Source organism: Rissa tridactyla, chromosome 4 (genome assembly GCF_028500815.1).
Source record: "Rissa tridactyla isolate bRisTri1 chromosome 4, bRisTri1.patW.cur.20221130, whole genome shotgun sequence".
Taxonomy (NCBI): domain Eukaryota; kingdom Metazoa; phylum Chordata; class Aves; order Charadriiformes; family Laridae; genus Rissa; species Rissa tridactyla.
In genome coordinates this window covers 998,998-1,015,173 of record NC_071469.1, presented here as the reverse complement: position 1 = coordinate 1,015,173, position 16,176 = coordinate 998,998, and the positions used below count along the sequence as shown (strand labels likewise).

Sequence of the window (16,176 nt, the reverse complement as noted above, 5' to 3'; positions counted from 1 at the left end):
GGAGGGACTCCGGGCAGTTTGTCAGGAGGAGTTTTCCTCGTTGCTCTGAGTTTTCTCTGTGCCTGTAGATAATATGGTTCATGATACAATAATTTCATCAACAATCCAGCTTTTTTTCCCAGCCGTGCTTGCCGCCATTCCCAGGCCGCTGCTGGAGCGGGGATGCAGCGCTGGTTCTCTGCCGGGAGGAGGGAGAATCCCGAAGGAAAGCCGGGATGGGGACGGCGGCACCTGGCAGCGTTCAGTGCTTGAGAAGGCTGTGGAAATGCAGCAGGATTTCCCGCTGGGAAGCGGTTTGTGACTCTTCCCAGAGTGTCACTGCTTCACGCGCTGGGAACGCCGTGGCGTCGAAAGCATGGAGCACCCCGGGAAGGGCTGGCGGGAAAACTTCCCTCCTTCCTCCCCAGACGGTAAATTCCCCCCGTCCCTCAGTGCCACGGCTCAGGGCGCAAGAGCGAATTCTCTGCGTTTTCCCCCGTCCCTTGAATGTACCGATTTTTATTTCTTTTTTAATGCGCAGAGATCGAACCGCACAAGCCCGGCTGCGGGGGCGGTTTGTTGGAAGCGCTGAGCGTCTCTGGCGGGCCCCGAGCCACGGTGTCAGAGCCCAGCGCGGTGCCCTCTGTGCCCGCCGGCCTGCCGGGAGCGCCGGCTTGTGCTCTCAGATCTCCCCTTGCCCTTACTTCAGACCTTTCTTCCCTCTTTTTCCTCTTTTTTTCCTCGTAGCACACATATGACCCCCCCAGCAGGGGACGCAGCCGTCCTCTGCTCTCCATGGGGCCGAGGACATTAATTTCTGGAGGAGGGGACTCCACATGTAGCAATTAGTTGGTTTTCCTCCGTCGCAGGCCGGGGGATGTTTCTCCGTCGCCCAGCCCGGCCGCCTTCCCCGTGCATGCAGCGACCGGGGAGGGTTGAATTCGTACCACGTTGTATAATTACAGCCTATAAAAAGGGAATTATATGGCATATTAGTGCCATTTATTTTACCGCATCAGCTGTTTTCATGCAGGCAAACGAGTCTGGTTGGGTTTTGTTCTCGCCTGCCCGCGAGACGAAAGCTGGGATACCCCGGGGGGATGGGTTTCCCTGTCTCGGGAACACCTGGAATCATTCCAACGCCCGGTGACAGGGACTCCGCAGCCGCCCGTGGGTCTGGGACCTGGGAACGCAGCAGGGCCGGCCCGCGCGCCCACCCCGTTCCTAGGGACTTCATCCCTAGGATTTACGGAATTTACGGTAATTTACAAGTAAACTTACAGAATTTACAAGTAACTACAAGATTTACTTATTTATTTTATTTCTCCTGATGTTTATTTTAATTTAGTTCTGTTGGGACAGACGTCAGGCTGGAATTGTTGCTCAAGTTGCTTCCAGTGGTCGATCTAATTAACAATGGCGCATGTTTCATATTCGCTCATTTTCCACGAGGGATGGAATTTGCTTATTCTTTTCTGTTTCCCTTTACTTACATCCTGAGCTTCCTCCCCAGTTTTCTGCTCCTCGGTGCCCGTTTTCAAAACCACCTTTATGCTGATACATTTAAGGCTTGAAAACACCTTTCCAAACATGCTGTGTTTAGAGAAACGTCCAGATTAATCTTACGTGTTTATTCACTTAAGAACAACCCATACAGAAATCAACCTTTGTTGGCAGCATCTCATTTGGGACCTGGATTTTCCCACTGTCTCTTCTCGGGGCAGCGGTTCGTGTTTGACCCCACGGTGACAGCAGCGTGGCCCTTCCCGTCACCCCGAGGATGTCGCCGCGATGGCGGAGGGCCCGGAGCTGGCTCGGTCCCATGGGATCAGCTGTCGGGGCCGGATTTCTGTGGCCGAGCCGGGGAGCTGCGTTGCCAAGATCCAGCGGTGGCTGCCATCTGGTGCTGGTTTCCTTCCTCGCTTCCGCTGCCACCCTCCCGTCACCCCAAACCACCCCAAACGCACCCACCCCCTGTGAAATCCCGGGGCTCATTTTCCCAAGGGCGCTTCTGACCTCGCCGATGCTGAGCATCGTCCAGGCGCTGATCAACCAGCAGCAGGAGGCTGCGGGGAGATTCCCCGTGGCCGGGAAGCAGGCGGAGAGCGGCTCGGTGCAGGCACAGTGTGCTCTCAGCCAGCTCCACCGCACGAGCAAGGACCTCCAGACCCTTCTGTGGCAGGTACCGACCCAGACCTGCCCCGGCCCGGCCCGCCCCAGGTGATCCGAGCACTCACGGGGTGCAACGGGAGAAAGGATGAGCTTATTTCCTAACCCAAACCCAACCTTTTCCCCTGTGTCAGAGAATCCCAGACTGGCAGGGGTCGGAAGGGCCCTCTGGAGATCATCCCCTCCAACCCCCTGCCAGAGCAGGGTCACCCACAGCAGGTGGCACAGGAACGCCTCCAGGCGGGTTTGAATGTCTCCAGAGACGGAGACTCCCCCACCTCTCTGGGCAGCCTGTGCCAGGGCTCTGCCACCCTCACAGCAAAGAAGTTCCTCCTCGTCTTGAGATGGAACTTCCTATGGTCAAGTTTGTGCCCGTTCCCCCTTGTCCTGTCCCTGGGCACCACTGAGAAGAGCCTGGCCCCATCCTCTTGCCCCACACCCTTTAGCTCCTGCTGAGCGTTGATGAGGTCCCCTCTCAGCCTGCTCTTCTCCAGCGGAACAGCCCCAGGGCTCAGCCCTTCCTCAGCAGAGCAATACTCCAGTCCCTTGATCGTCGTCCAAAGCCTGGCTCCCAAAGGAAACGCGTCCGAGAGGTGAGCAAGGTGCTGTTTGCCAGGTGTGCATATGAAAGGGTGTGGGGTGGGGGGTTAATTGGGGCGGATAGCCAAGGAGCAGAAGGGAATGTGCCTGTGACCTCGTGAGCTGACAGCATGCAGAAACACCGCATTTAACAGACACAGGTCTCGGTGAAACAGGTGGGCTGGGGGCTCATGCGGGTTTTTCCCTTCATGTTTCATGCGGGTGAAACACAAAGGGAAAAACTCGCCTGCTCCCCATCAGGCCACGGCTCCTCTCCCAGGGCTTGGATGGGGTGAGGAAGGCTTGGGGTGAGGAAGGCTTGGGGTGCGATGCCCTGGCTCCTCTGCCAGCCTGGGCTCCAGGCGGACGGCTCCACTCCTCCGGGCAGCCCCCTCTGCTGCTGGACCGTCCTCTCCGGGACAAGCTCCTCTTCATTTCCAGCCGGAGCCGCTCTCTTTCGGCTCAGACCCACCATCTTCCAGCATCCATCCACCGCCAGGCTCCAACCTCCCCCATGAACAAACTTCCTGGGGCAAAGCACGTAGCTTGCAGGCTGCTTACAGCTCCCGATGCGCGGAGATAGACTGCAGCTCTAAACAGGGCTGAGTCAAACGGGGAATTATCACTCCCTTTCCACACACCATTTTTTTTTTTGCCTTGTGGCAATGATTTCTGGTGTCAGAGACAAGAAGCTGCAGGTTTTGGAGCACCGGAGCAGATTCAGTCCTTGTTCCGCTGCCTGTGAAATAAGTGGGTCACAAAAAGCATTAGTCGGACAAATTCAAGCAGCAAACGGCAAAAAAACTTGGTGGTGGCACGGGGAGCTGGTGCTGGCAAGGCCCCCAGGGCACGGTACAGCGACCTGGGCTCTGACTCCGGCTGTTTTGCCAGAAAGAAGTTTCTGTTTCTTATCCTGACGTTTGATTTTTGTTTTATTAAGGAATGTAAATAATTTCTTTCCGCTCAGAGACATCGGACCCAGAAAAGCATTAGGGGCCCTGTAGTATTGCCCGCCCTTGACAGATATTTCTGCCTCTTAGTTGAGGCTTGGGAGGAAGACTCGTAATGAAGGATTATTTCTAACCCTCTACGGGACTTGCATCAGTGAGAAGAACCTGTCCTCAAGAGATGATCAACCCTCCTGAAACTATTTTCCTACTGGAGACAGCACCTTGTCTGGCCCGCTCCTGCCGGGGGGCCAGTCCAGCCCCCTCGGCGATTTAGGACGTGGCACAGCAAAAGCCCTGCGGCAACTTCCATTTCCATGGACGGGTCCTGGCGCCGCAGCACCCCTGCCACATGGAGGAACCCGGTTACTGCTACTGCTGGCCCTGCGCTGAGCTTTCGGCGTTATTTAGGCGTGCGAGGGGATAATGATGCAGGTGGTGACCCCCGGGAGGGACCTGCGGGACTCACAGCTTCATTACGGCCCCGCCAGAGCCGTTTGGGAGCCTCAGGCTGGTTGTAAAGAGTCGCAGACGTAGCCGGAATGAGTTAAGAGACTTTGAGACTCTCCCGCAACAAGGTTTCAGAGCTGCATGGGATTGAGCCTGTTGAAAACCGACAGTAAAACTGCAGCGAGCTGCCAGCACCGGTGTTTGTGTGGGAATCCAGTAGCCAGAGGTTGCCCAGTTCCGAAAGGGCTGAAGGGGATTAGAGGTTGGTCAGTGGGTTTGTGGCGGATAAAGGGTAGAAAAAGGAACTGTGGTTGTTACATGCTGTCCTGGCATCCCCGGGGATCCCGACGCGTCCCCTCCGCGCACCAGTGTCGGGAGCCGGGCAAAGCCCCACTGGGACCAGCCGTTGTGGCTCCCACTGGCCATGCGGGTACGTGGCGGTTTTCCTGCATGAAAGAACTCGAGCTCCCGAAATGGCTCAGTTCAAAAGCAATTCCATGGTGGTGCACAACGGAGCAGGGAAAGCCGGAACTGAGCGCAGAGTAAGGTCTGGCGAGTCCAGTCAGCTGCGTAGCAATTAACTTGCGGTTGCAAGAGCAGCAGATCCTTCAGCGCCGCGTTTGCCTTGAAAACACTGATTTTTGTTATGAGGGAGATAGAGTGAGCCTATCCTAACATTCTCCTCTGAATTATTTAGTTTTAAAAGACTTTTTTTTTTTTCTTACAGATAAGAAACTCTGCCTTACATAGTGAGCTGATTGTGAAATGGCTTCCGTGCGTATCCGCTTGGTTAAGAGGCTTTATTACGCTAAATTACTGGATAATCTCCGGACACCCGGCCACAACATCAGATCTCTTCTTCCTTCACTTGTTTTACTTTTTGATCTGGAGCTGCTCGGGTCCGCCCAAGGGGGCTCGTTTCCCTACGGTAGGAGTCTCCGTCCCGTTGCTAGTCTGGGAAGTCAACACCAGCTCAAACTGGTGTTTGTTACAGAAACATCCTTTTTTGGCTAAGCTTGTCGAGGGCCCTCGTGCGTCCTTCCTTTGCGCGGTTTCTCAGACCAAAAGCAGTATCTGCTCAGACCCAAGTGGCCAGCAGAGCCTCGGCAGGGCACGTGGCACTGCTTGTGATGACAATCCGTGCCCAACCTCACTCCAGGCTGGAAGGACAGGGACGTCCCTCAGTCTTTCTATCCATCCCCTCCAGGAATTGGCACTTTCCCTTTGAGACCACCGGTTCCGATAGCCAAGGCTGAGTTCTGCAGCCTGCTTTGCACCTGAGTGTGCCCCGCGTAAATGACGCTGGGGGACCAGCCCACTGTAATGCATGTACTATTGTAATGCCTTTTATACTACTATTATACAATAATAGTGATGCATTTTAATGTTGGTTTTCTGCTTATCCAGGAGGAAAAGGCCCGGAGGATTAACCGCCACAGCTGGCAGCTACCTGGGGGCGCAGGGCTGCTGCTGCTGTGGTGCGCTTCAGGCAAAGGCAAATGCTGGGGTTTGAAAGCGTCTTGAAAAGTGCTGTGAGTTACAAAACCCCTCCTTATGTACCTGTAAGGAGTAATTGTGGGGAAGAGGCTGGTGCCGCACCCCCAGGGAGATGAGGATTGATTGCACCCAGATCTGGCAAAGCATCTCCCCAGGCAGGGCTGCGTGGGCTCGCCGTGTGCCGTGGAGCTGCGTGCACCCGTGGGGTGCAATTTACTGTCACTTGGGGCTGGGGAAAGGGTCCCTGTTCTGCACCACTTATAGGGAGTTTGGGATTCCTACGGATGAAAGGCGCGCTTTAAGTGATTTACCCGTACGTGGCGAGGACAGCTGGGTTTGGTTCATCCGTGGGGCACGCTGCGACGCCTGCCTGTTTGCTGGGTGCCCGTGGGGCGGGTGGACTGAAAAGATTGTTCCGTGCAGAGTTACAAGGGACAAACGGCAACGTGCACCGCACGCACTGTCCAAGCCACAGAGGCACGGATTTGTTCAGCTGCTGCGGATGTCTTGAAAGGTGGAAAAGCAATGGGACAGAATCTTAAATGTTACATTGAGTGAGTCGGTACACTTTATTTGACCACGTAGAAGGTGGTTTCTTGATGCAATGCCCTACTTGCTCGCCCAAGCTCCGGTGCTAACGTGGGTTTGCTGTGGCTAGTTAGGGCTGGGCGGGCAGAGGGTGCCTACCGCAGAAATACTTACCTGTGGCGGAGAAACAAGCATCGAAGTGTGTCCAGAGTGCACCAGCACCACGAGTCAGATGAAACAGCGCAGCTCAGGCCTCTTCCTTCCTCGTGACGATCGGCAAGACGCTGGCAGATGCTCTCATCACCAGCTCTTCTGCTTCCATGTGCATCTCCCGCGCCGTCCCTGTAACCGGGGCAGAGCCAGAATACAGATTTACTCAGCCAAAACAAGGGGGTTTGCCTTTAGCTGTTCGGAATAAAGTGACAAAGGTGAATGGCAGGGTTTGAAAGCACCGTGAAAAAGGGCTGTGAATTATAAAAATCCTCCTCGTATGTACATAAGAAAAAACTAAACGCTTCCATCACTTGCAGTTTGTAATATAAACGTGTAGGCAAACCACAGTAGCCTAAAGTTGGGTTTCCTCAGTGACAATTTATTTTCTAAATGTGCCCTTTCTGAAGAAAGGGATCTGCCTGTGAAATGTATTCCCATAGTTTTGCGCACTCTGAACGTGGGGCTTCTTTTAACTGCTTTGAGAATCAAATTAATTAACACCCAGAGCGAGCAATAGGCACGTTCAATATAACCGCAGTTGATTTTCTTCAGTGACACGGAGTTTAGCCTCGCAAACAAACAGAAGAGCCCCCGGAACCCTGTACTTGCCTGGCTGTGTTGTTTCTAGAGAGACCTGTGCTACTCAGCCCGGTCCTTAAATCGGAGTTCCCTTCCAAACATAAGAGAAAAATAAACCCACTGATGTTGTGGGCAGTCTTCTATTTCTAGCAGTCTAGAATATATTTTCAGAACCACTTTATAACCACTATGTAACTACTCTAGGCCTATAGATGCTAGGGGTGAACAGAAACAGAAGAGGACAAGCAGTGCCAGACTAACACACCTTCTAAGAAACACAAATTTCCTTTGGCTGCTTTGGCACTAGCGTTAGTGCCTGTGCTGCAGTTTACTGTAATCAGAGTCTTTTTCTCGAAGACAAGGGCTTTCCGAGGAGGCCTGATTGTCGTCTCGGTGCCGTGAGTTATATACGTTGGCGCAGCTTCAGTTTACGCTGGTGTCAAGATCAAGACCAGATCCTTGGACGTTCCCTCTGAAATCAGGGCAGGAATCTGGTAACGCTGCAGAGCGTGCAGATTTACAGCTGCGCTGCTGGTGGCGGGGTAGAATATACCATCTCTTCCTAGAGCTCATGCTGTATTTACATCAAAATAAACCCGTAAAATGCAAAATAATCTAGCTTCGGGCTCTCGCGCTGCACTACAAATGCTTTGTCTGCCTTGGCTGACAAAATGCTCTTGGCTCTTGATCAAAGAAAACTTAAGTGGAAGCTGTTTTTCTCTTGATGTTAAGAAAGCTTTTGACAGAGAGAGTCCCTGCACGACTAGTTCAGACGCACAAACCCCATGGTTCGCTCTGAAAACGCAATGAAGAAAAACCCGCAGAAGAATGCCAGCATGAAATGATTTCTGCTCCCGAAAGTAAGTAGAAACGGCACCCTTACGGCTGGCCGAGACTACGGGCCATTTGGGCTGGCCCCAATGGCCCGCCGCTGGCTTCAGCTTCTGGCTACTTTGGCTGGCGGAAGCCTCAAGCCGTCAGAGGACATCAGCCGGAGCAATTTGGAGAAGGCGGCTTGGGGGAAATACCTATGAATTTTTGGAAATCTTGTCCTTTGGCTGTCGGGAGGTGGCACGGCCATCCTCATCCTCGGCGCAGCTCTGGGCTCGGCTCTCCAGGTAACCTCCTCCTCTTGGCTGCCAAAACTGAGCAGCGATAACATGCGTGGCACAGCTACTAATTATGGCTAGTTTGGCCTAGTATTGCCAAAACCACTACAGCCATTGAATTAAAGCCTGTGTCGCCGCAGGTAGCCGCAGAAGGGCTAAATACGAGCTGGGACGCAACGGTGCTGCGAGCAGCACCCCGTAACTCGGCGCAAGCCGGAGGGTTTTATTTTAAATTACGTGTAAAATGTGTTTTGGGGAGAGGGGGGCGCGGGGCGTGCCTCGGCCGCGGGCTGTGCCCGCCTCACAGCGCCGCCGGCCCAACGACCCCCCGGGGCCGGGGCGCGGCCTGGACACCCGGCGGCCCGGGGCCGGCCATCCCCTCAGGGAGCCGCCCGAGGGGCCGCGACCCCGGGGCGAGGCGGGGGCCGCTCCCTCGCCCTCCCTTCCCCCGGCGGGGCGGGCCCGCCGCGAAATGGCCGCCGCCTCCCCCGGGCCGCGGCCCGCCCTCCGCGGCCGTCACTGCCGGCCGCCGCCCCGCCCCGCTCCCCTCACGGCGCCGGCGGCCGGGCAGGGGGAGCCGCCCGCCGAGCCCCCTCCGTCCCCGGCATGCGGCGAGGCGGCTGAGCCCCCCTCCCCCAGCGCTGCGAGGCCATGCTGCCCCGGCCCCCCTTCCCCGGGGAGGCGAGGCGGGCGGCCGCCGCGGGCCGCAGCCGGTCCCGGCCGCGGGGGGCCGGCGGCGGCACCGTGCTGCTGCCCTCCATGCTGATGTTCGGCGTGATCCTGGCCTCCAGCGGGCTGCTCCTCATGATCGAGAAGGGCATCCTGGCCGAGGTGAAGCCGCCGCCGCTGCAGCCGGCGGGGGGGGAGCGGTCCCGGCGGGGCGGTGGCGGCGGCCAGGAGGCTCCCGGCGAGCTGGAGGCCGAGGTGCTGCGGGACATCCGCAACCGCACCATCCGCGCCGTCTGCGGGCAGCCGGCCATGCCCCGCAACGTCTGGGAGCTGCCGGCCGGCCAGCGGCGCACCGTCCTCCGGCACCTCCTGGTCAGCGACAAGTACCGCTTCTTGTACTGCTACGTGCCCAAGGTGGCCTGCTCCAACTGGAAGCGCATCCTGAAGGTGCTGGACGGGGCGCTGGAGAGCGTGGACGTCAAGCTGAAGATGGACCACAAGAGCGACCTGGTGTTCCTGGGGGACATGAGGCCGGACGAGATCAGCTACCGCCTGAAGAACTACTACAAGTTCATCTTCGTGCGAAACCCCATGGAGCGGCTGCTGTCAGCCTACAGGAACAAATTCGGGGAGATCAAGGAGTACCAGCAGAAGTACGGGGTGGAGATTGTCAGGCGGTATCGGAAGAACGGGGGGAATTCGGCGGGGGACGACGTGACCTTCTCCGAGTTCCTGCAGTACCTGCTGGATGAGGAGGCGGAGCGGATGAACGAGCACTGGATGCCCATCTACAACCTGTGCCAGCCCTGTGCCGTCAGGTACGACTTCATCGGCTCCTACGAGCGGCTCAACGCCGACGCCAACCACGTCCTGGAGCGAGTCCGGTCGCCCTCCTTCGTCCGCTTCCCCGAGCGGCAGCCGTGGTACAAGCCCGTGACGGCAGAAACCCTCCACTACTACCTGTGCAACACCCAGCGCCGCCTGATCAAAGAGCTCCTGCCCAAATACATCCTGGATTTCTCCCTCTTTGCCTACCCCCTCCCCAACATCACCAGCGAGTTCTGCAGGCAATGAGTGGTGCCTGGCGGGATCTGGGGTGAATTCCGCCCGCGCCGCAGGGATTCACGAGCCCAGCCATGGCCACGAGGGACACATTGGTGCAGGGCCTGTGAAACACGCTCCTCCGTGCATTATCGCCTAATTTTATACTTTTCAAACACCGTTTATATAAAATACTATATATTGCCTTTGCTACTTAGAATACTTTTTGTATTGTTCTGATTTTAACGTGTACATATGCCGCTGACTTGAGCACAGTAGCTTTTATATATCTATTTTCTTTAAATTCTTTTTTACAGCACGACACGACACAGAAAGCATCTGCAAGAATATTGAGAAATGGATATATTTTAAGTATTTTTTCCTCCTTTATTGTGTTTTGTACTAAGCAGTATGCGGTCGAATTGCAATCACAATATAGCGGTTGATGCACTAATAGCAATATACTGGTTGATGCGCTGAAAATTAGTGCTGTTAAAACTGGTCCTAGGTTAGGCAGGAGATAGTTTTTTGAGTATGGTGGAAGAAAAGGGCTTTTATAAACTAGGAACTATTTATCCGTTATTTTCTCAGCTGTAGATGGTGGTTAAATGAGGCTGGTCTTTCTTTCTGTGGCAGTAGTACCTCTGGGGTTTTTTTATTATTAATTATTATTATTATTATTTACCATTGAAATAAACTAGTGATAGGATAATAGTCACTTTTGTGCGATTTTAAGAATTTAAAGTACCAACTGTGTACCCAGCAGAGCGTATCGGATGCAATACCAAGCCATAACGATTTGCTCTTCTCTCTCTGAATTCAAGCAATACAGATTTCTGATGGGGCCAAAACCCGTCCTGCTTCTGGGACAGAAAGTACCGAGAGCTGCCCGCGGGGTGCCGCCTCCCAGCCTCGCCGCGTCGCTGCGTGCCCGCTGCCTGCAAACCGCCAGGAAAAATAGTTTGTCGGGCCGCGTTTGAAACAGGGGCGATTGGAGGATTAGTTCTCCTTCTTTTACAGATGCGCACGCCGTTTCTGTAGCTACTTGTATTTAATTATGACCGTTAAATTGTAAAAGTTCGGGAGATAACGTATGACGTTGTTCCTGGGATGCCGTGTCCTCGTTTATAATAAAGTTTTAATATGAATGAGGCTGTTGCTTAGTGCTTCTCCTGCCGTGTTAATGTTTATTTGTATTCTTGGAGAGGCGTTCTGCCCCTCGTGCTAAGCCACGGCGTGAAAGTATGATGAATAGGCGGTTCCTGCCTTGATTAATTTGTGTTTTAGGTGGCAGAGCAGCGGTAACAAGTGGAGAAAGAAACGCATCCGAGCCCAACAACGAGACGATTACGCGGCACGGGCAGTTGGATGAAAAGCAGCAGTCAGCGGCAAAATAGGCGCCTAATTGCTGTGGAGCTGATACAAAGCGGCGGGGATGGATTATAGGGGCTGCGGGTGCCGGTGCTTTCCCGGGATTAATCTCTCAAAAAGGCGGAAGGAAAATTAAGGTGTTTGCTGTAGGCTTTGTGAAATTGTGCGAGAGAAGGGCACGGAGCCACATCCCGGCAAACTCAAAGCGGCGGGATGAAAAATCCTGCCTCGGGCATGACTTGGGTAACTGCAGATTTACTGCGTCTAGAAACTCCCGGCGACATCAGGGTCTCCCTCCGTTGAGGTCAGCGGCCGGGCACCGTCGGAGCCGAGTGGGTTTTACCTTTGCTCGGGGCTGGGCACCAGAGCGGCGACCGGCGCCTTCCTGGGCTCCAGCTCCCGGCTGCGCCCTCGCCCCTCTGCCAAAAATGGGTGGGAACGCGGCTTTGCTCCTTCTGCCCGCTCCGAAACCTGCAGAATTCTGTCCGTCCACAGCAATTTTGGTGACAACACTGGACTGTTTGGTGCCCGTTGCCGGAAGAGCTGGAGATCTGTCTTCTTCTCCAGCCAGAGGCCCCAGATACCAGCTGAAAATCTGATTTTATTTTGTAAAACAGATGCCGATGGTGGGGGGGTCTGAGTTTTAATTAAGCCTGGCCTTCAGGTCTCTCTAACGAGGAACAAGCTGGTTAGACGTTGCTATCTTTGCCTGCTGCTGTGAAGCTGAGGGAACGTTTCCTGCTTGGTTAGTGATTGAGTTTTTAATTAAATGCTTATTTCTCAGTAGTTTTAAAGGTTTGTGCCGCTTGTTTATCTGCTGCAGCTTCTGTTCTCTGTATTAAATTTTTTGTCTCTTGTCCCCTTAATCTAATATGCTGCACGCGGAAGGAGTTTGCTTTCCCTTGACTGCCTCTTACTTCTTTACTGGGTATCATCGGTCACCTTTTTCTCTTTAAATAAATTTTCTCTTTAAATGGCCTCCCACCTCCTTCCACCCTCCCATAAGGAGGGGTTTAACACAGGCAAAACCTGGTAGTTTGGGCAGAAGCTTGTCCCATACCTGGCAAAAATGTATATGGAGTGTGGAAAAGCGCCCCAAAAGCTGAAGCGGGGGGAGTCTGTCCTGTACCTCTACACCCCGTCTCTCTTACTCGATCGAGGTTTTGGACTGTCGGTGATTTCCTCATCTCTTTGCAGCAAATACAAAAACTCGGTTAGGTTTCCACTTGCGGTGCTTCATTTTACGTGTGGCCAATAACACAATTTCCCGAGAAAGCTTTCGGCCAGATGGGGAGGGGGGAAAAAAAGGGAATGTCCCTCAGCAACTGGGCTGTTTCTTTCTTTCCTCAGGTGTCCCGGGGTGTGGGGGAAATCAGGACCCAGTCCCCCGGCGGGGAGCCGGCGAGGGGGTCAGGGCTGCAGAGCGGGGAGGAGGGGGTTTCGTAGCGGCTCCAGTACAAACGTGGAGGAAACATAAAGTTATAAACCGGTTTGGTTTAACCGAACTGTCTAACGTTTCTGCTTTCTCATCTGGTCCAGTTCGGCAACTCCTTTTTCCGCTTTTCCACCTCCGCGCTCGCAGTCACCCAGCAGAATGAAAAGGTGAGTTTGAATTATTATATTTTTATATATTATTATTTTATATATTTATATTTTACTCAGCCCCACCGCCGGACGGAGTGCCCCAAACTTGCCCCGGTGAACACCCTGAGGTTTTGGCGCTGGGGTTTGGTCACTGCGTTTCCCTCACTGGCTTTTTCCAGTTCCGCCTCCATCGGTCCCGCTCCCGGCGCTGCCGCTCGCGTCTTTCCCCGGGGCACACCGGGATGTACGGAGATGCTCCAGCAGTTTAATTCCACCTCGCTATCCAGAGAACTTCTGATTGCCGCCAAATTACCACGATGTTATTTTATTTTAATTCATCTTTAGTCCCTTCTTAGCCTGCTTACCTAAAAGCAAACGAAAAAAAGAAGTATTTTACATGCTGGTGAATTTCGCTGTTTGTTTCCATGTGTTTATTCCTCCATCCCTGGTAAGTGCGGGACCTGCTGATCCATTTCCAGCACGGTTGAGAGGAGCATTTATTTTGCTGTGCCCTTCCATTGCTCGCAGCTCTTGTGGTTTTAGCGCGGTGTCGCAGAGAGGAACCGAAGCTCCGCGCTGGTCACCACCGGGAGCGGGGACCTGGCCATTTCTCCTCCCCGCGTCCGCTGGCCCCGTGGGGTGGAGTGATGCGTTTTGCCCAGAGGCCCCGTTAGTCCCGCAGATGCTGAAACTCTCCTCTGCTGATGTTTTTCCGCCAGAGAAGAAATCAGCCCGTTTCCCCCCGTGGTCGGACCCGTCGCCCTCAGGTGAGCTGCACACCGTCACGCTGACTTGTCCTAGCGCTTGGCTCCTAAGTGCAGGGAAACTTCCAAGGTGTTTCCCAGATGCTTTCATCACTCGTTTAGGAGCTGCGGTGCTCAGAGAAGGCGCCGGATGAAGAGGCTGGCAGGGAAAAATGTTCAGGGAAAAGGTCCGGTTCCCCGAGCTCACGTTGGCACGTTCCTGCCTGGTGCCGCGGTTCATTCGCAGGTAGAGCCACGCTCGGTCCCGGGCCGGAGTTGTGCCAAACTCCAGGCAGGAACCCATTTCTGTATTGTATTATATCATTATAGACACTCTGCGGAACACACAGATTTAACGGTGTGAGGTTTTGTGCTGGAGAGAGGGCAGGGGCATAAAACCCTTTTCCTCAGGGACATGATGATCCAGCAGCAGCAGACGACCATCCATCACCGCGGCGCGTTGTCTTCCCCCCCATCCCGTGCGTCCTTGGCTGGCCAGTTCACTGGCATCTCTTCTTGCTGGAAGTTCCGAACAAATATGAGAAAAAACTTCTTTACGGCGAGGGTGACAGAGCCCTGGAACAGGCTGCCCAGGGAGGTTGTGGCGTCCCCTTTTCCGGAGACTTTCAAGCCCCACCTGGATGCAGCCCTGAGGGATGCGCTCTGGGCAATCCTGCTTTAGCAGGGGAGTGGGACTAGACGATCTCTAGAGGTCCCTTCCAACTCTGAAAAATTCTGGGATTCCGGGATTCCGAAAAAAGACCCAACAGTAAGCAGGAAGCAAGCAGCGTTCTCCGAAGCCGGTTATCAGCTTCCGAAATTGTTGTAACTCACCGTTACAGGATGCAGTCGCACAGAATTCCCTGTTTACACGGGCATGCGTTTATGCTGTGCTGGTTTCTGTGATATCTCTCTGCTTTACGAGTTCATTACAGTCAGACGATTTATCTCCATACAGACATACAACAGCGTAGTCTTGCCCTGCACAAAGAACTAAAAATAGGCAATTGCCACCTGTCGTGATTATTTATTTTTTTTTTAATAATTTCCTGGGTGATTTCTCATAGCCCACCTGTTACACCTGAGACGGATTCCCTTGCTCATGGAGAAGTCTGGCTATGGTGGTCCTCCCACGGAATGAGAGTCGTCCCTTCGGTTCTGCCGTGAGCGCTGGAGCAGACGGCGGTTCCTGCGGGGAGCGGGGCGGCTCTGAGCCCTTCCGTCGGCAGGGACCGCCGGCGTGCGGGGAAAACCTCTCCCTTGGAAGCAATGACTTTAACCTGGATGATCTGGGAGGCTCCTGAGCCCACCAGCCAGCTCTGGTGACGAGAAGCTCTCGTTGAGATAAGATTTGGCACCCGCAGCCTGGTGTCGCTGAGTTTCTAAACCAGGGTCGTTGCAGTCAGCCCCTCGCAGCCAGAAAAGGGGTTTCACCGCGTTCCCCCTGGTCTCAGCACCGAGCTCCGGTGCGTGTGTCAGACCCTTCCTCTCTCCTGTGGGCTCTTCCCTCTTGCTTTTGCAGAAATAACCAAGTTCCTTGCCAGGCACTGGTGCGGCAGTAAATGCGTTAAGGCTGCCAGTCACCTTGCTGGCTGGTAGCCCCCGGGCATGCAGCCCTGCGGGTGCCGCGGATGAGCCATAAAACCCGCTTTGCTCCCGCGCCGGTTGGTTTGCAGCCGGCTTTCTGGCGGAGGAGGGGCACCGCAGACCACGTCTCTTGCATGTAGCTGCCTTTCGCTTTCACGCAGAGGCGCGAGCATCCATGGGACGATTCTTCCCCCACCAGTAGGATTTTGGAAGAGCCAAAAGACAAAGCCTCCAATGGATCCGTTGTGTATAATGTGGCTGAGAGGTTTTGGTGGAGTGGGTATCACATACGTAGCTGCTTGGGACTTATCAATAGTGTCTTAATTACGGAGGGTCTGGGCTGTCTGACAGACAGCTTATCTCCTGTTATCTCCTGATAACTGGAGACCCCCCGCTGGGTGCGAGGACTCGCACCTCCGCTCTCTCGGGGGGCTGCCTGCGGTTTGAGAGGTGCTGGTTCCGCTGCACACACTGTTTGGGAACCGGGATCCGAGCTCGGGACAAACTGAGCAGGGTTTTCCCAAGATTTTGGCTCCAGATGGAGGAAACTTCACAAGATGGGTCCTTCAATGAGCTTTTTTTGCCTTTAGGGTGCTTCTGAGCAGACCACGGATACAGTTCTTGGATCAAAACCTAGCCAAGACCCCATGGGCAAGGACTGAGAGGTAAATAGAGAGAGTTTGTAAAATGGTTTGAAAACCTCGAACTAAGGCACTATAAAAACACAACAAGCTATTAAAATGAAACCGTAGCTTCCCCTTACCTGGTTCACGCAGATCAGATGCTCAGCCCTCGGCATCACAGGGTCTGCTTCTTTTATCCTGCAGGGGCAAGAAAGTTCATCTTGGGGTTTTCGGGCAGAGATTATTTGTGGCTGAAGCCAAATCGATACCAGCTAGCTTCCCTAAGAAGTTTTGATTAAAAGACCGAAAGAAATAGGGGCACGAACCTCTCGGCTGTAATGTCAAACAGTGCTAGACCTCAGCAGTACAGCAAGGAGCAGTCTCCTGGGATGGATGGGATGAAGGTCCCAGGTGTCCTCAAGGTAGAACGTATCCCTCTGCAGACACGTTTAGGTCTGGATTCCCCTCCTGTAGCTCCCGGCTGGAGCTGAGTGTCCTGGATCCCTCT

The 16,176-nt window shown here is 54.3% G+C and overlaps 1 protein-coding gene across 1 annotated transcript; it reads left to right on the top strand.

Moving 5' to 3' along the window:
• Positions 1-8,603: 8,603 nt before the first annotated feature.
• On the top strand, positions 8,604-11,824 carry CHST14 (carbohydrate sulfotransferase 14). Its single transcript, XM_054201296.1, has one exon. It carries the CDS (start codon positions 8,702-8,704, stop codon positions 9,791-9,793), a length of 1,092 nt encoding a protein of 363 aa, XP_054057271.1. The 5' UTR covers positions 8,604-8,701; the 3' UTR covers positions 9,794-11,824.
• Positions 11,825-16,176: the final 4,352 nt, after the last annotated feature.